The 20059-nt window shown below is 43.5% G+C and overlaps 1 protein-coding gene across 2 annotated transcripts in view; it reads right to left on the reverse strand.

Annotated features, from left to right (window-relative positions):
- LOC125296231 (phosphatase and actin regulator 1-like) overlaps window positions 1-20059 on the reverse strand; it is a 55849-nt gene extending 35790 nt beyond the window's left edge. Inside the window, exons 1-2 of one of the 2 annotated variants that reach the window (XM_048246035.1) lie at window positions 19759-19825; window positions 17843-17918 (exon numbers count right to left, since the gene is read on the reverse strand). In XM_048246035.1, the coding sequence (XP_048101992.1) occupies window positions 17843-17909 (67 nt within the window). In that variant the 5' untranslated portion in view covers window positions 17910-17918; window positions 19759-19825. Of the gene's footprint in view, window positions 1-17842; window positions 17919-19758 lie in introns of both variants that reach the window. The other variant, XM_048246028.1, reaches the window with a different exon arrangement.

The raw sequence follows: 20059 nt of genomic DNA on the forward strand, positions 1-20059 counted from the left end.
GTGTCTCAGTCAAATGTCGGAGGACAAAAACTTGAAAAGACTAAGCATGTCATGATGTTTTGACTGTATAAATAGTTTGTCTCTGAAGTATCTACCCTGGAAGCCCTTGTTGTTAGTAAATGCAACTGTACAATCTCAAACAGGTTAACTTGAGACCCATTACTGTTTCATGAAATATAATATGCTGTACTTTTTGTGTTAAGGCATTTATATATTTGAACAAATCGCACAGTATACCATGTAATTAAATTAGATGGAATTAAATGGAACTGAGAGACGTTTCCTATCATATTTAACCATGTTGACATTGTCAATGTTAGGGGTTGACTAAGATAGGGCGCTCCAAGACTCCAAGTGCTTTACAAAGTAACGTTTCAAATTTCTTGGCAGTCTCTTTCTCTCTCTCTCACTCTCTCTCTCTCTCTCTCACAGACACACACACACATATACACACATATCCATCTGTATGTATGTCACTCTCTCTGGGTAAATAGGGCTTTGCAAATACATACAAATGTGATTTGTAAGCACACACACACACCGAGAAAGAAAGAGCGATCCAGCTTAGTTCCATTTTTGTCCATTACACCTGCACAGTGTTGTGAGATGTGGAGACAAAAGGGTCTGGCTACAGCAGGGAGTGCAAATTCAATTAGCACCAATGCAGGAGGCCAAAGTACTGAGTGCTGGGACCAGCTGACAGAGAGGAGAACCTCTATTTTCCCATGCCTTTTCTACCTCCATCAGTACACACACACACACCGAGCACTCTGGGGTGGAATAAAGGAACTTCAGCAAACAGAACATTTGATATGGTTTGTCACAACGGCTACTGTGCATGTTTCAGTTGTTTCATAATTAGAGTTCCCAATACCTCAGTAAGTTCACAATCCTAGAGCAAAGATGTTGATGTTTGCGCTCAACTGCTCAACTTAAATTGCACTCATATCACACTTCTGCTGCAATGTGTTAATTGGCGGGAATAGGTTGAATCCCATTTTTGTAGTTTCCTGAGAACCAACCCTGCAGTCCCAGGGCGATGTCGCATGCAAATAGCTGAACTGTGAATGTGAAATGTCCTGTATTGTAGTGATTGCATATGGCAGTGCATGAAGATTCAGGTTCAATTCCAGCCTGAAGTAATTTCTCGAACCCCCTCCCCATCTCTCTCTCTCTCCCACTCACCCCCCCCCAAAAAAAATAGTGTGTTTGATTTGTATTGTGGTCTGCATCTTTAGTGCGCACACTTCTGTGTATTATGTGCCATGCATAAAAAATCAAGCTATATCTGATTTGTTTATAACTGTCAATGTGCAACACATTCACAGACAAAACAAAACCTCTATCCTGAGGGTGATGCTGCTCAGTAAATCTCTGTAAAATCTCTCATCTACATCACAAAGAAGGGGAAGAGGGCTTGGCACTTGGATACAACAGCCCATTCAGAGAGATATGCAACTGCAGAATGCAAAGAGAAAGTGTTAGGGTTTGTATAGCCCCAAACAGCACATCTGTGTTGGCTTAGATATCCATGAGGACTGGGGCTATTTTTTTGTCTTTTCTTTTTGCATTTGTGTGCATTACAACAGCTATCCATAGCTGTGCACTAAATCCCCTCATCTATAGAGGTGTAAACAGGTACACTACATACAGACGTATTCAGACACTTGCCAAAGAGAATGCTGTAACATATTCCACTCTTTTGGGAAAAATTCCACAACATTTAGAGTGTCTATAGACATTTTTGCCCATTTATTCAGAAGAGGTCAGGCATGGATGTTGGCTCCCAATCTTCCAGTTAAATCCAAAAGTGTTTGAAGGCATAAAGAGACCTGTTCTCAATGGGCCAGTCCAGTTATTCCACATCACACTCGTCCAGCAATGGGCCAGTCCAGTTATTCCACATCACACTCGTCCAGCAGTGTCTTTATGGACCTTGCTTTGTGTACTGGCATACAGTCATGCTGTAACCGAAAAGGGCTTCCCTGAACTGTTCCCAAAAGGTTGGAAACATAATTGTCCAAAATGTATTGATATATGGAAGCATTGAGATTTCCCTTCACTGACCTAAGCCCTGTCCCTACATGACAAACAACCATTATGCCAGTATCTCTCCAACAGCATGACTGCAGTGCACAATGCAAGGTCCATAAAGACATATTTAAGTGATTTTGGTATGGAAGAACTTGAATGGCTTGCAGAGAACAGAGTTCTCTAAATCATCAAATACCTTTGGGATGAACTAGAACGGACTTTGCATGCCAGGCCACATCCATGCCTGACCTCACAAATACTCTTTTGAACGAATGGGCAACAATTTCCACAGATACTTGAGGAAATCCTTCCCAAAATAGTGGAAGCTGCCACAAAAGGGGTACCAATTCCATATTAATACCAATGGATTTAGAATGTGGGTGTGATGGCATGTGTCCCAATACTACGGTTATCTGTCTATAGTGTGAGCATTATATGTAACGCTTGTCTATAGTGTGTGCATTATGTGTAACGCCATTACAGAATGTGCTGTATGTGTCTGAAGAATCCTTCAGCATTCTACATATCAACTGGAAGATAAATGCCAATCTGTTAATGACTGTGTTTGCCCCAAATTATGTTCTCTGGGAGCAAAAAGGCTTGCCAATAGCTCTATCTAGTGGCCACTTGTTATACAAACAGCAAAACTTCAGTACCACGCCCTACCTCAGGGGGCACTATACGCATTCATAAACCTGAGGGCTGCAGAGCCTCATTTGACTAAGCCGAGAGTCATTCTGCAACCACTGAGGTAAATTAACCTTTGTAAGGTGTTCATATTTTTGTTACACAGCAGATGTTCCTGGGTCTGGTGGACCAACCACATTATTAGGCTTTTAAATCAATACAACCATAACAATTTATGTAAAAATACTTAACAGATGTTTCCTTTAGCTCAATTACCAACAATATAGACATCATTTATGGTTCATATTTGCAATTTAACCCTGTTCATATGATCATTTTAATTTTTTGTGAGAAAATGAGGAAATTCCATTTAAAAAAAAAGGTGAAAAAATAGAAACAAGATTTTTGATCATTATTCGTGCTTATTTCTTAGAACTTAATCAGAACAGGTGAAAGTGATTGAAATGTAACAATTTTGATACTTTGTGTGGGAATAGCAGCAGGTGCAGAAAGACAACATTGCCGCACTCAGGCACCTACACTCAGACACACACACACACACACACACTCTTCACAGAAAATGAGCCAAGGTCAATGAGTTTGAGTTAGAAGAAATACAAGAAAAAATCATTTAAAGGTGAGTTTAGAAATTAATTTGAAATTGTCAATGTTTTTTTGTTACTTCCTCTCTACCATTTCAGATTACGTACTTATATAGAGAGGAGGGTAAGCTATTGCCAGACAGCCCACTGTGCTTCAGAGATCCTTCCCTGACTGAGCATACCAGTCACATACTTCTCAACAACGTTGCCAGTCAAAGTGTGTGAATGTTACATTGATGTATAATGTGTGTATAATGACGTTGAGCAGAACAGGATGACAGAAAAATACAGCTGATGAATGGTCATTTCTGTCATTTTTATCTTTAGGCAACATCCCTCTTTCACAAAATTGAAAGCCTCTGATAAACAAAGATCATTTCTCGACAACCACCTGGACCTAGACCACCTGGAGGAGAGATTCTTCTGAGAAAAAAAAACCCTGCAAATGTAAATCAGGTTTCTCAGCCAGGTATACTTGCATATACAAGGAATTTGGTCTCTGCATTTATCCCATCCATGAATTAGTGAACACACAGTGAGGTGAAGCACACACTAACCCGGAGCAGTGAGCTGCCTTGCCACAGCGGCGCTCAAGGAGCAGTGAATGGTTAGGTGCCTTGCTCAAGGGCACTTCAGCCGTTCCCACTGGTCGGGGATCGAACCGGCAACCCTTCGGTTCCAAGCCCCAACCAGTAGGCCACGACTGCCCCTTACACCTCAGCTCCTCAAGAGGATAAAGAATGAGTAGGAGACGCTGTGAAGTCCAGAGTACCTCTGACCTCTATGGCACAGAGGATATGCACAGAGGGCTTTTGTTTTGATGCATCAGTTCTGTGTTTGGTGGTGATACAAGAGGATATTTACTGTAATGACATTTACAGAGTCCTCTCACGCTTTTTAAATATTCATCCATCTCGCTAGCTTCCAATTTCCCCTGCTTTTGCTCTCCAGATTATTCATGGCTCCAAACACAATGGAACTGACAGAAAGGCAAGGAGGAGAGGAGAAGGAAATCAGGGCAAGTTCACCAAAATAATGCTCCTGAGCCATGCACATACATGAATATCATGCATTATCTTGCAATGAGGTATGTGAAGTCAACTTGGCTTCTCTGTATGGACTTCTACACCAGAAGAACATTGATTTATTTATGCCCATACAAGTGAGTCAAAAGAGTGCAGCATTCACAGTACAAAAAGTTCCAAGAAGGACCACATGGTGGCAGTACTTCACCATGAGTTCATGGTTGACAGTCCCAGAGGGTGTGTTCTCACCAGCTGTGCACAGCAGTTGATACAGGTTCTGAATTCTTTCAACTGTAACTATTTCTAATAGACCTGTGTGTGTGTGTGTCTGTACTTATTCAATGGCCTATGGTATTACTGGATCACTGGTGCAATGTCAGCCTTTGAAGGTTTTTTTTTTTCTTTTTGTTTTTTTGTAGATGTTTTTGTAGATGCAATCTCTGTTATGAACAAAAATCCCATATCCCCTCTCCAAATGGAAGAAAAGTCAAATACAGGCAAACGCACCTCAATAAGACAAAACCTCTGAGCCAACAAGAGAGATGAGTCAAAGGAATATAATGAAAAGTAACATCATAACGGATGTAACCATTCAAACAACCCATTTTCATTTCATGATTCATTGGTTTAAAAGGCTGCATTCTTTTGCTCTGTGAGGCTTTGGACTAGAACAGTGCTGGAGGCTTCTTCACTGTGGAGCTGTGTCGCCCCATCCACACATCTCTCAGCGGGAACATGAACACATAACGCAGCCATGCGGTACCATGCACAGCTAGTTCACATGGTTTGTGACTCTGTTGTCTTACTCAGAAGAGGTAGCCAGTGGTGTGAAGACCTGCCCAGAATCTCTCTCTCTCCTCCTCAGCTCCAGGCACACAAGAGCAGGGAAAGCATTGAGATGCAAATGAGAACAATGCTGCAGAAATAAAAAAAGGGGGTCTGGCCGAGGCAGCGCACGTGTCGGACTGTGTGTAGCGAGGCTTTTTGTTATAGGTGCAGTGACTGACCCTGCAACAAGCGTTCACGGGCATGACACATGCCAGCCTCAACTCAAAATGTGTTCCACAAATCTGTAAGAAAACATACTGTGCTGACAACCAACAACGGCTGTGATATCATATTCGGACGAAAAATTATTGATCCATGAAATAATGTGCTGTGATATGTGTTGTGACAGGGAGAGAAACTAGAAATTGAATAGCTTGTTGCCACTGCAAGGCATTCATTCATGATATTTTGTGCAAAGAACAACATGTTCATAATGAATGAATGTGTGTGTGTGTGTGTGTGTGTGTGTGTGTGTGTGTGTGTGTGTATGTGTGAGTGTATGAAGGGGGCATTGAGTAAGTGGTTGGAGAACCTTAAGAGGATTAGAAAAATATATTTGTACATTTGTACATTAAAAAAGACTGGCGTGTGGCACATGTGAGCTGAAAACATCTGTTCTGGGTTCATCATGCATATTGCATTGGGCTGATGGAGATGTCTCACTCCAGCTCATTCGGTTGGGTCTGACAGCTGAGCAGGATAGGTGTCTGGAGGCACTGCAGCAAAAGCAGTGAACAGCACACAATTACTTGCATACTCAGCTCCCTTTCTCTTTCTCTCGCTCTCACACACACACTCTTTCACACACACAGACACACACACACACTTGAACACACACCAACACTTACACTCTCACACGCACACAATTATCACACATGCTAAAGTGAGAGTAACTACTTCGGTAGTCACACACATTAATGATGTTAAGCTTCATCTGTTCTATATGGGAGCTGCCAACATGTTGGCATATATGTAACTTCAACTATATTGTTGATATTGCAGTATGCCAAAATTCTTATCATGGGGAGGAATTCTACTGGTATAATATCATGGACAATATGACACATTTCTAATTGAAGAAAATGGTATCAGAGCAGACCAGAAGTATATGCACATAACCTATAACCTTCCCCTTACCGGGTCTTTGAAAGGGCATTAACCTGTTGAGGAGTACGGTCACAAATATGTGATCAGATGCAGCTGGGCCCCTGGGAGTACGATCACAAATATGTGATTAGAACGTTTTCAAAAAAGGTTCTATAACATTACGCAACAATTACCCTCAGGGACTTTTCTGCAGAACACTGAAATTATAGAACGTTCGCGTAGAATTCTAGAAGGAGCCAGGAAAATAATTCACTCTCTGGGGAACGGCATTGTCTTAAAGAATTCACTCCTCAACAGGTTAAACATGCATTCATTCATTCATTCATTATGAACATGTTCTTTTGACAAAATATTGTGATTACAAATGAATGCCTTGCAGTGGCAACAAGCTATGCAACGCCTAGTATGTTTACTCTACTGTTCAAAGGTAAGAATAGCTCTCAAGCCAACACTACTACTACATAAAATAATAATAATTTAATTCTGATAGATTTATGAGGATGTAGCCAACATACAGCTGTGCTTTCAATATACTTGGTCATTATTTGTTGGTATATAAATTTGGGGAAAATGTAGAAATACAAAAAAAAATTTATAACAAAAGAAACAATATGGTTACAGTTTGAGTACAGTCACTGTGACTTAATATATTTTTTGTTTGTTGTAGAGTAAAATATATACTTTTACACCTATTTAAAAAACAAGCAGACAACAGATTACTTTTAAATCTAGTTAAGAACACAACTTTCCAGAAACTTTTCCCTCACACAAAAATCCATTTGAATCACTTCCAAAATCTTAAGACAAAACAAAACTGCTTTCCCACTTTTTAGCCTTATTTTTGCATCCCCCACTTCAAGCCTGACTCATCACTAATGGATGTGCTGAGGAGAGCTCTGCTTCTGATCTCCACGCCCAGATGATGTGCTGAGGAGAGCTCTGCTTCTGATCTCCACGCCCAGATGATGCAAATGTGTGCAAGCAGCAGCGGCGCTGTGGCAAGTGAGCGAGCGAGCGAGCGGTAAGGCCGCAGCACATCAGCCGCTGCCAGGAGAGTGTCTGATCTCCCGATCTCCTGAGAGGTGGCTAACCACACAGTAGCAACACAATACATTATGGATGGAGCCCCTGCCCTGCCCAGCCCGGTGCTGCGCTGCTACAGATCACGGCTCCCAGTGTGGTGGGCCTTAGGCTCTGATCTGGGCCGCATCCGGTTCAGAAACAGTTGTTGTGTCGGACAAAGGAGTTGGTATTCAGACAGACTGAGAGACACATAGACCTGTGTGTGTGTGTGTGTGTGTGTGTGTGGGGGGTTGTACAGCAGATGTGCTCAGTGAACTAGTGAAGTGAAAGAGGACTGACCATGAGGTTTTACATCAAGACAAATGAATTGGTTTCTTGCCACTGTCTATTCATGCTTTTGCACTGCATAATTTACACTTTACAATACAGTCTACAGTCTGCAGTGTAAGGGGCATTTGAATGCTTGTGGATCACTATGCAGAGGCATACTATCTGTAAGATGCACAGGACTGTTATGAGCATGGTAGTACTACAAGCCCTTTCTCTCTGCACCCTCTCCCACTCTCTCCTCCTCTTTCACTCTGTTTCCCTGGCTGCCCGTCTGGCCCTTTCTGGCTCGTATGATGACTCAGCTCTGGAGTTGCTACCCGCAGGCTCGGTTTGTGTGTGTGTGTGTGTGTGTGTGTGTGTGCAAGTGGCAGTGTGTGTGCCTATGTGAGTGTGTGCATGAGTGTGTGTGCGTCTGTGTGTGTATGATTGTGTGTGTGTGTGTGTGTGTGAGAAAGAGAGAGAGAGTATGTGTCTGTGTGAGTGTGTGTGTATGTGTGTGTGTGTGTGTGTACGTGTGGAGGGAGACAGGCCAGAGACTATAGATTAATGACCCTCACACACACGGTTCAGTAGCCACAACCAACCCTCTAATAACAGAGTGTATACTTCATACTCCTGACCTGGCACTCAGCCAGCCAAACATACAAACATGATGCCTGCTGTCTCATCAACACCCAGAAATGTCCCAGTGACGTACGAGAGCCTGAGCAATACAGGACAATAACACAGCAAAAAATGAATGAATGAATGCATTTTCCTCATCAACTTGGTATTTTTCAAGTGAATCTGCACGTTGCTGTCTTCATTAGATATCAAGGCAACTGTTTCAAACATTTACCACCCCGCGACCTACCTAGTCTCCCATAGTGAGTGAGGTTAGATCTATGAGAGGACTGTGAAGACGACTCAAAGGGCCTGGGTAACAGTCGCGAGCGAACACTGTCAGCCGGGGGAACTTCCTAACACATTTCTATTCCGAGGAACAGCGTGCCTGCCTTCCTCATTGAAATGCAGAGCGTGCCGCAGAGAAGACCTGCCACTGTGACTACGACTATGATCAATAACTTTATGGCCGTGCCGCCTTCCCCTCTCCGAAAAAGCCTGACTGCACAGCAGGGGTGTTCACTGGCACGCCATTACTGCAGAATCCTACTGCCTCTCCACTCTCTGACAGGGGAGAGGGAAGCAACAAAGAGGGAGAGAGAGGATATGGGTGTGCACACGAGCTATTACAGAACGGGAATGGTGTCAATTTTGTTGGGTTGCATTATGCAATGAAAATGACATTACTACACCAAAATGACATTACATATTGCTTGAGGAGTTAGAAAAGCACACAAGTGTTTGGCTCCCAAATGGTCACATTACTGGGAAGCATCTAAAAGGCATCCAAGGACACGCATCTTGCCAATAACTAAGGACCCTGACCATTTCCTCAGTCATACTATTCCAACCATTCAAAATTAAATGAAAATACAATTTGCAGGTCCCCATAAAATTATGTTTTGTAAATCCCCTTTGAATGGATATACCGACTTCAATGTGTAAAGAACTCCACAATATGTCTACCGTTATGTAACACCATGAGGTAATGATGTTATACCTTGACTGCAGTGTGACATGTACTTGACATCCATGTAAATAATGTGACAAGGATTCCAATTGCAGTGTAACCCCATGTGCATGTGTGTGTGTGTGTGTGTGGATGAGGGAGCACATTTCTGCCTGTGTGTGTGTGTGTGTGTGTGTGTGTGTGTCTACGTGTCAGGCACAGCAGGGTGTGACAACAACACAACACCTTCCTCTGTGGCACAACAAGCCTGATAATTACCAGGGGGCTCTGAGCAGACATCTGGTCTGGTCTGGCCTGGTGCCGCCCTCAGCTCGCTGTGATTGTGCTTGTGCTGTGTGAGCCGCCGTACCACGCCGCCGCTCGCCCACGGCTCACTCGCTCACTCCGTCGGCCACACAGCTGATCCTGCCTGACTGCCTATCCACAGCCAGGATGGATGACTGCAGTCTGGGTGCTCCACCTCCCAACCTCCCATACTGGCTCATGCACAGGCTACCAGCCCCGCTACTGCCGAGGCAGTACAGGTCCACAGGTGCATGAGAACGAAAACAAATCAACACAGAGAGCACAGTAATGCTTCAATTAAAAAAGCAATACCGAGCAAATGTAGAAAGTTATGAGGAGATATCTGGTGGAGGACAAGTTTTTATATTGATGTTGAGGTCATTCCATCTATTTTGGAAAAATCTGTGAAGAGTTTAGCCAAGTGGTTCAATTTTTCATTGAATGACCGAGGAAAGGTCTTGAACCTTAGAAATTCATTGTCTAAAGATCCAGTCATCAAGAACACTGCCCTAGCAGTGAAAAAGGGATGAAGTGGAACCCAAGGATGCAGTTAAGTACTGTATGCTCTAGGCCCACTGCAGCAAGGGTGCAGTTAAGTACTGTATGCTCTAGGCCCACTGCAGCAAGGGTGCAGTTAAGTACTGTATGCTCTAGGCCCACTGCAGCAAGGGTGCAGTTAAGTACTGTATGCTCTAGGCCCACTGCAGCAGGGTGCAGTTAAGTACTGTATGCTCTAGGCCCACTGCAGCAAGGATGCAGTTAAGTACTGTATGCTCTAGGCCCACTGCAGCAGGTGCAGAGTGGAAACGCAGGGTTTGGTCTGCTAATAGTAAATCATGGAGTAAGGCTACAGCACAGCAGAAGAGACAGATCGCAAACAAGAACAGCACGATCAACAGTGGTGTCTCAAGGAACTAGCATAGTGTTTATAAAGGAAGATCAGCTGGAGAGAACTATGTGCCATGGTTGCTAACTGCATTAAAGTAATTGTTGGAGTCACTTATAATGTTCTTCCTACTCCATAGAACCTCTGTCAATGGGTTGGTGAAGACGGAAACTGGAAGCTATGAACGGATCATTACTATTTAAAACATATCTCATTGTAAAACTAGTTTGACCCGGGTCGCTACACTTGGAGACATAACTATGTTTAAATTACTGGTCTTTTTGCTTGAGAACAAGAGAGTTAAGGATAACTCTTTGCCGGTTAGTGACAGGGATAGTAGAATGTTTGCAAGAGGGACAGAAAAGTGTGCATCGGGCAAAAACAAGTAATATGTAAGATGGGGAAAAGCATGGGATTGGAAACCCATGATAGATGTTGGAAGGCAACAGAAGGTCCACAATGTATTGTTATGACTACTTTCACCCCAGACATGGTGTTGTAGTCTGAGAATGAGCACATCACATGTATCAAGCTAACTATCCCCTTTGAAGATACGATAGAGGAAGTCTCTGGAAGGATTAAGTTAAATTGAACCAGCAAGGGGGCAGTTTACATCAAAGTCCTTTTAGGCAAGTCCCTCCGCGGCCATATTGTAATGCTTTTCAGGCACTTATCGGGCATCTATTTCGAGCAGAACTGCATGTGAACAGAACTGCATGTGTCGTGATTCGTGGGGCTTCACAAATCACGACACACCAACCTCGCTCCAGCTGTGAGATCACGAGATGATTGATACGATGTATTCACAACATACCACATGATTGGCACAATGTATTCACATGTCAACTTTTGGCAGCAAAAGGGGGGGAATATGTGTAGACAACTGCCATGTTTGCGTTACGAACTAACCCCATACATTTCTATGGGAGATTCTTTGAGTGCTGTGTCTTCTCATTATAAAATCTCTGTTTACATTCTTGTGCCAATGGGCTCCTCTGTGTTGTGTAGCTCATGTTGTCAATGTTCCTATTTATTATGTAATGTGTTCTCTGTCATGCACTTGTTGATGTATGTCTATCACTGGGTTATGCTCTGATGAGTCCAAGACAAATTTCCCCATGGGGACATTAAAGTATATTCTATTCTTCTAACTAGGCTGGCAAACACACTTAAGACCAGTGGAGAAAAAGTGTTAGGAGCTTTGTACTGTAGCAAAGTTAGCAAAGTGGGCGAGGCGCTCCTAGACTCTGAGATATGCTAATCTTGTCGCTGTGTTTCTGAAGTGGCACTTGTTTGTTTGATGTGATGTTTGTCCCTGTGGCAGTACATGTTGTACCGTGAAGGAGAGCCTTTCCGGATCCTTTGTGACTGCCGTCGTTGAATCTTGCATCATGCTGTGTAATGTGAAATAGGCTTGGTTGTTGATTGGCCATTGTGGGAAATCCCCTGCCTATAGCACAAGGCATTTAACACCTTGTGTATCTGGAATGGGAAGCAGAAGTGCAAACTGCATGAGAACTCATTTCCACTGGGGTAGGCTACACATGAAAGGCATTGTGGAAGCAAATAACCAGTCCATCATCTGCAGTTAATTTCACTTTCACAAGGGTTCCACAAGATGAGACATTTGTACTTGTCACTTGACAATGCATGTACTGTAGATGATTATGCACTTCTGTTCTCAAAGATATACAAGCCAACTAAAGATTAATATGAAGAGACAAATGTGAAAACAAAAGTGAGTAGCTCCTTGTAGTCCGGTCAGTTTGGGGCAAAAATGGGGTCAATGCTGCAAATCATGATTACCATTTGAGCAAATGTTTTTCTGTTCATTTAGGGCCCAATAAAGAAAAAATGCAAGGAGACCAAAAAATTAGGTGGGGGAAGGCCCTGAAACGACCACGCCCACTTTTTAGACCCACTTCTGTATCTTGGCTCCTGAAGGTCACAGAGAGTTGGTTTTCGGCTTAAAAGATGCGGAAATTTATATTAGTGTTATTAAAACCTTTAATTTCTGAGATATTCGTGAAAAACCCTTTCTATCACTGAATCAGTCAGCGCCCAAGCCACCTTTTTCTGTAAATCTACTCATGAAAGCCATGCAGTTTGTTTGGGCAAAGGCTCTAAATCTACTCATGGGGCATACAGTACTAGTGCTTATGTTGATTAAGGCTCTTTGTTAGAAGATGATGACCCCAACAACCTTCTAAGTAACAATGCAAACCAAGTGAAGGTCCAAAAATTATAGGTTTTTATAAGGTGATGGCAGTTATCACATGTGATGAAGACCATGGAGCGACTGGTTTTTGGGATACTCAGACCCCAGGTATGCCATGCACTAGACCCACTACAGTTTGCATACCAGGAAAAAGTGGGCGTGGACGATGCCATCACTTATCTCCTACACAGGACACATTCTCACCTAGACAAGGGGAAAAGTGCTGTGAGAATCATGTTCTTTGACTTCTCCAGTGCTTTTAACACCATTCAACCCCTCAGACTGGGTGACAAGCTCCTGAAGATGGGTGTGGACGCTTACCTGGTATCCTGGATTGCAGTCAGACTACCTGACAGAGCGGCCACGGTTCGTCAGACTGAAGAACTGCCTCTCTGACACTGTGATTATCAGCACCAGAGCTCCACAGGGAACTGTGCTCTCTCCAGTCCTGTTCACCATGTATACGTCAGACTTCTGCTACAACACAGAGTCATGCCCAATGCAGAAGTTTTCGGATAATACTGCAATTGTGGGGTGTATCAGGGATGGGCAAGAGGAGGAATACAGGAGCCTGGTGCAATGGTGCAAACTCAACCACCTACAACAACACGGCTAAGACCAAGGAGATGGTGGTGGATTTCTGGAGGTCTAAGCCCGCTCTGCTGCCAGTCACCATTGAGGGGGTCAATGTGAAGGTGGTAAACACTTACAAGTATCTGGGTTACACCTGGACAATGAACTGGACTGGTCAGTCAACACTGAAGCACTCTACAGGAAAGGGCAGAGCAGGCTGTATTTCCTGAGGTGGCTGCGGTCCTTCAATGTCTGCAGCAAGCTCCTCTGGATGTTATACCAGTCTGTTGTTGCCACGGCCTCTGCTATGCTGTGGTATGCTGGGGAGGAAGCCCTAAGAAGAGGGATGCTGGACGACTGGACAGGCTGGTAAGGAAAGCTGGCTCTGTTGTGGGAGCTGAACTGGAGTGCCTCACTTCAATATCAGACAAAAGGACCCTGAACAAACTAATCAGCATCTTAGACAATGACTGTCATCCACTCCACAGCACTATCATCAAGCAGAAGAGCTTGACCAGTTGGAGACTACGCTCACTGCCATGCACAACTGACAGACTCTTCAATACTTCACGAAAGGGAAGAGAAGAGATTGACTTATCTGCTTAGTCTATCTGCCTCCACCCTCTTCTACACATTTATGACATCCTACAATGTTGTGTACGGACTGTCCACTCGCCACTGTTTACTTTACGGGCTATATTACCCACATGCACAACCCCTCCCTCCACTGTGGTCTAACTTCATGCTTGACCAATGGCTGAATACTTCAAACCTATTGTATAATTATAACTGTTATATTACTATGCTTACATTTTTGTCTTATATTGTCCATATTTAATGCTGGTCTCTTATATTGTCCATTTTTATTGCTGGTCTCTAGACTTTATCCCTGCACTGTTGGACTTATTTGCACTACCACCATGACACACACCTCATAGAGCACCTTACCACTGCATGTTGAAACACAGGGTCAGTCCCTGCCCTGTCACGCAAGAGCTTCATGCTTATACATCCTTCGTACATTCACATGGATCCTTGATTTAGTGTCTTTTACTGTCCTTATTAGTGGATTTGTTATTTTGTCATCCTGTTTATGTTGTAGTGTATGTTGTGATGTCTTAAGCTACTGGGACCTTGAATGTCCCCTTGGGGATCAATAACGTATCTATCAATCAATCTATGATACATGAAACGTGGCCTGTGCACCATTCGAAAACTATTTTTTCGAGAAGATCTCAAAAAGTAAATGTTTTAGGGCCTATGCTTGTTCATAACACTAATATAAATGTGGTGTTTCTGCATCTTTTCAGACCGTTTCACGGCCTTCCCCCACATCATTTTTTGGGCTCCTTGCATTTTTTTGTTTATTAGGCCCTAAATGAACAGAAAAACATTGGCTCAAATGTTATTCATTTTTTTCAGCCATTTGCCCTAAACTGACCATACTATTCTTAACTTAGGAGGGCTTTGAAATAAGATCATAAAACATTAATATAGGAATATAGGCTACTGTTCTGTAAATTGGCTCTCTGTGTTTGAGAGAGAGAGATGGAGAGAGGTGGAGAGAAACCGCCAGAGTAGTAGGAAAGCGAGCAGGAAAGATTTTTTCTCCTGGGAGAGAATTCCCACAGGCTGGAATTTCAGAGAGTAGCTGGAGGCATACTCAGAACCCATGCTGTGAAAGCCATACAAATACTGTATGTATCAGACATTGCACTCACACTCACACACAGCCACACCCACAAACACACTTACATACCATCTACTACTTCATTATTTGCCTAGAGATGTGTGTGTGTGTAATTGCTGGGTAGTTGTAAAGGTGTGTGTATGTGTGTGTGTGTGTGTGTGTGTCCACCCTCTGCAATGCAGACTCTTATTTGCATTCTGACCAAGCAGCCCAAACCCATCTGCATCTCACAATAATACATTACACAAAAGGGCATGGTAGCACACAGACACACACACACAGCTGTAATGCGTGGTTTGTGTACACATAAGGAGAGAACTACCTTTTGCAGATTCCACACGCACACAGAAATAACAGAATGTGCTGAATGGCAGAGAAATTGTGTTCTGCATGAAACGCTAACACACTAAAATATCTCACTTTAATCCATCTCTATCTAATCTGCTACAAAATAACTAAAAGAGGACTTAGTCTCAGTTAGCAGAAAATAGTCTAGGCTTATCCCCACACATCTGTTTCTGTCTCCAGAGGGAGTGATGTTTACATAGATATTAGATTTGTCTATATGAATTATGAATTATTAGTATATTACACAAAAGCTCTCTCTACTTAGTGTAGTTGGTCACTGATAATGATACTCATGCGTGCTAATACAATGCACAGAACACAGTACACAGAATTACACACATGCTAGGAAGATGGCAGGGGTCTCTCTCTCTCTCTCTCTCTCTCTCTCACACACACACACACACACACACACACAGCATGGCATGAAGGAGAGGTAAGGAAGCTTAGTTGATTACAAAATACCCGGACAAGTGGAGATGGCTGATGGGATTATATAACCAGTTGCAGGGTCACATAATAACATATATCTACAGCATAAGATTAACCAGGTCTGCAAGATGATGTCCTTTATAAATACGGTTCTGAAGACTCAGTGCTTACAATAGGAGCACAATATGTCTCTACACAGATTCCAAACATGGCCATCAGTGTGTATGTTTGCATATTTAGGGATCACACATGATGCACATGATTGCATACCTTTATACCCACATATATAAAGGTATGCACAGGGAAATAGAGTTCAGGGTTTTTTTTAGAGTTCAGAGTCACTACTTGTGTATTCATATGCATGCGCACTGACATGCCCTTTCTTCCCCCCCTGCCTCCATCCTGGTTCTCCTCAGGATCACATCTGTTCAGTCGGTCCATTCCAGCTGGCCTTGCCATTGGAACCGCCAGGAAGGATTGAGGCGGTGAGTATTCCAAGATCTTTGGAACAGCTGTGCCAAAGCTAGCCATATACACAATACAAAGCGATGATGTCATCAGCCCGCTGGCCCCAGGGCTAGTGCAGTGTGCATTCTCACCCACACCAATCAGAGGGCTCCCTCCTGTGACTCAGGCACCGCTCCGAAATTCATCCTATCTGCCGTCTCATGTTTGACATTGTTTCAACTCAAAGATTTCACAATGTTTAAAGGAATGGGCATTCAGATCCAAGACTTAGCCCCGCAATTTCACAGTGTCTTCACACTGATACATTACCTAACCTTGGGGGGGCAGCCGTGGCTTACTGGTTAGGGCTTCGGGCTTGGAACCGGAGGCCGTTTTCCGTTGCCGTTTCAATCCCCGACCAGTAAGCGGCTGAAGTGGCCTTGAGCAAGGCACCTAACCCCTCACTGCTCTCCGAGCGCCGCTATAGCAGGCAGCTCACTGCGTTGGGATTAGTGTGTGCTTCGCCTCACTGTGTGCTGAGTGTGTTTCACTAATTCACAGATTGGGATAAATGCAGAGACCAAATTTCCCTCATGGGATCAAAAGAGTATATATACTTATACTTATACTAGTCACCACCAACTGTGAAACTAGAGACAGGAAGCCCCCAAAGTCTATTAAAAGCAATGCTTCATCCAAATTGAGATTTAAGTGTGATTCAAATGGCAGGCAATGTGGAGTCTTATCTAATCTCAGGCTGAGATCAGATTATCCCGCCACTACATCTGGAGAGCTCACCCCTGCATCTGATTGCATTATGAGGTGATCAGGCATCAGGGATGAATTGGCTGCTACAGTTTGGCAGTGTTGCATTAACATTGTTTCTGATAAGAGGCTGCCAGTCCTAGTAGGGCAGATAGCCTGTGCACTCCTGTCAAAGGCAGTTGGGAAAAACAAAGTTAAAGGCCTTTTTTATCTGTAGCATTTAGCTTTTTTGCAGATTTTTGTTTTGATTATTTCCTTCTGGGAGATAGAATTAATTTATTCTAGGGGTGGAAAAACTGATATGAATCACCCATTACTTTATGTAACTTCTTCATTCACATAAGCAAATTATTTGACATTCAGAACCTTTTTACATTCCAGCATTTGTTTATTCAAACCAAAATATTTCATCCCATCCCAACTAACAAAAGTCTGGTTGTGCAGTCCCAACCGAACAGCCTGATCTCATCCAGGGGGTACAGAATTAGACCCAGAGAAACTGAGAGGGCTAGCATTTTATCGATGCAGGAGGAAGGTGCTGTTGTGTATGTTGGTGCAAACACTTTGTTGACTCCAGATCAATACAGTCTCACCAACTCTGTGCTTCACTCTGCATACCTCAGCAGGAATGTGTATCTTTAAAGTATGTCTCTCCTGCAGGACTTGCTTACTTGTTGTGATTTGTTTGAGTGTGCGTGTTTACGGTGTGTGTGTGTGTGTGTGTGTGTGTGTGTGTGTGTGTGTGTGTGTGTGTGTGTGAGAGAGAGAGAGACAGAGAGGGAGAAAGCGAGAGAGAAAGAGTGAGAGAGAATGTGTGAGAGAGATTGTGTGTGTGTGTGTGTGTGTGTGTGTGTGTGTGTGTATCAGTATGAAATAAAACATGTAAAGACCAGCATACAGTCACATTTAAACATAAAGACTTGATGGACATACAATAATCTTTCATCCTGCTGTGTGAGTGTGTATGAGAATTATGAAGTTGGGATCCAGACAGCAACAGCAACAAAAAACGCTCAAATCATCAAGACAACAAATGAGTCACATCACTGTACCTTGGGTGTTCCTAATGCGACATCTAGTCCTCGCAGCGGGCGCCTCTCTGCAGGGTGGAGGGCTCATTAAAGAGGCCTGATGGAAGAGCACAGGGTCACAGTGGGGCTTCTCAGAGTGTGACCTTGTTTCCACACAACCACCTGGCCATCTTCCTCTCTCCTCGCACCACCTGCTAAACTCAGCACCCTCACCCCCCCTCTCCATCTGAGCCAACTTTGCTGATTTCTCCCCATCTCTCATCAGAGATTCAAGATGCAGCAGGATCTTAGGTCTTGCATCATTACAGCTGCTCATAGTAGTATTGCATCATCAAAGACCAGCAGAGACAAATTTCCATATGGCAAGTTGGTTGCCTTGAAAAATAGTCACCGGGGCACACTGTAACAACAATTATGAGTGGGAAGAAAACTCTTTCTGTTTTCCTGTTCATACTACTCTAGCAAGAACAGCGGTACAATGACGAGTTGGTCTCTGAGGACAGATAGACAAGACTGACTGATGAGCATTGCAGTCTATTCTGTATTTCCATGTGCTCAATCACAGGGCGTAGTAGCTATGACCAATACAGCATAAGCCTATTTGGTAAGAGTGGTTAGGATGGGAGGGGTGGACGTGTGCATCTGAGGTGACCAGACAGTCTATCTAAATTTGGCACACAAAGCTCTATTTAAATCAATATGGTTGTGCTTACACAACAAGGTAAATGCCAGAGCAATTAGGACTATCTAATGTCACAGTGAGTTACAGCAACGCAGAGAAGGCAGCTCCATTAGGATACATCAGATATGCAGTAGACCTAGGCTAATTCAGTCAAAACATCATGGGACATGATGCTGCTAAGGCCAGACAACAACTGATGAACATTTAGTGGATCCCAGGGGGTGTGACACTACTTTACCACGCACGTAGGCTACAAACGCAGGCTGCTGTGCGGGTGAAGCAGTAGCCAGACGCGAACATAGCCTAAATCCCACTGTTTTAAGAGTTTTAAGACATTTTAAGAGTGTTGATTCTTCATGCCAATTTAATCCAGTTCAACATAAAATGAACATGTCGCCACAAGAGATGCGCTAAGGAAAATGTTTCTGAGTTTAAATCTAGATGCCGCGCATTTAACACTAGCCTTTACTGATTAACGCGGTGAAGAAGATTAGTTAACACAATGAAAAGACCTCTCAATTCCGTCGATGACTTGCAGGTGCCTAACAGTGTGGGCTAATGACTCAGCCATACATTTATGCCAAGTCACCATGGCAACAAGAGATGCAATGCACCTCGTGCGGTAAAACATCTGCACAATTAATGAGCCATAGCCTATACTACACCTCAACTCATATCTGATACGAAAATATCAAGATTTTGCATGCACCGTTATATCAAACGCAGAAACAATCTGATGTAGGCTACCAAAAAATCATGTGACTACTCGCTCACACTGTGATTTTCGACTTTGTCTTATTATGTAGCTAACAGAATTGGACAGCGAGGGTAGCCTACACAGCTCTTAGGTAGCCTACCCTATAGACATAATCAAACTTTATGCATCTTATCCCACCCAGCTTGATCTGTGGAAAGAATGTAGCAACACGTTTTAAAACTCTGCTTAAGTTAAACCTACTGTTTAAAAACGGGTGTTTGAGATACGTAGGCTATACCAGTCATGGTGTGAAATGAGATGCCGTGACATTAAGCTGCATGTTTCAGCCAGACAGACAGCTGAAGCCCGAGCATCCAGCACCGCAGAGAACAACCCCAACAATTGCATTGCTCAAAACTGATTTCCCTGAACAAAACTGCTCGTCGTGGACCAAATTCATTACAGGGCACCTCACATCCAACTATGTTAGAGGCTATCCAAGTCACCAGGATACTATACAATTTGAATCCGCGCATGCATACTCCAGAAGCACCCTACCTGTCTGCAGGTTGAAAGAGATCCTAGCTTCGGCGAGGTAGGGCGTATCGCTCTTGGACCGGACTCTTCTGATCGGTCGGCGATCTGTGTCTCCCTCCGGAGAGGCCGCCATTAATTTGAGCAGCGTCCAGTGACGACTGACCGGCTGAGGGAAGCACAGTGCCACGGTCACAGGAGAATTGTCAACGGATTTTATAAAAAAAAAAAAGGAAATGCGGAATGGAGGGGAGGGAGGGAAGGGAGAGATGGATTTCAGAGGCGAAAAGGCGAGATCTGCGTCCACTCCATCTGACTGTGATAA

This window comes from Alosa alosa, chromosome 1 (genome assembly GCF_017589495.1).
Source record: "Alosa alosa isolate M-15738 ecotype Scorff River chromosome 1, AALO_Geno_1.1, whole genome shotgun sequence".
NCBI classification, from domain to species: domain Eukaryota; kingdom Metazoa; phylum Chordata; class Actinopteri; order Clupeiformes; family Clupeidae; genus Alosa; species Alosa alosa.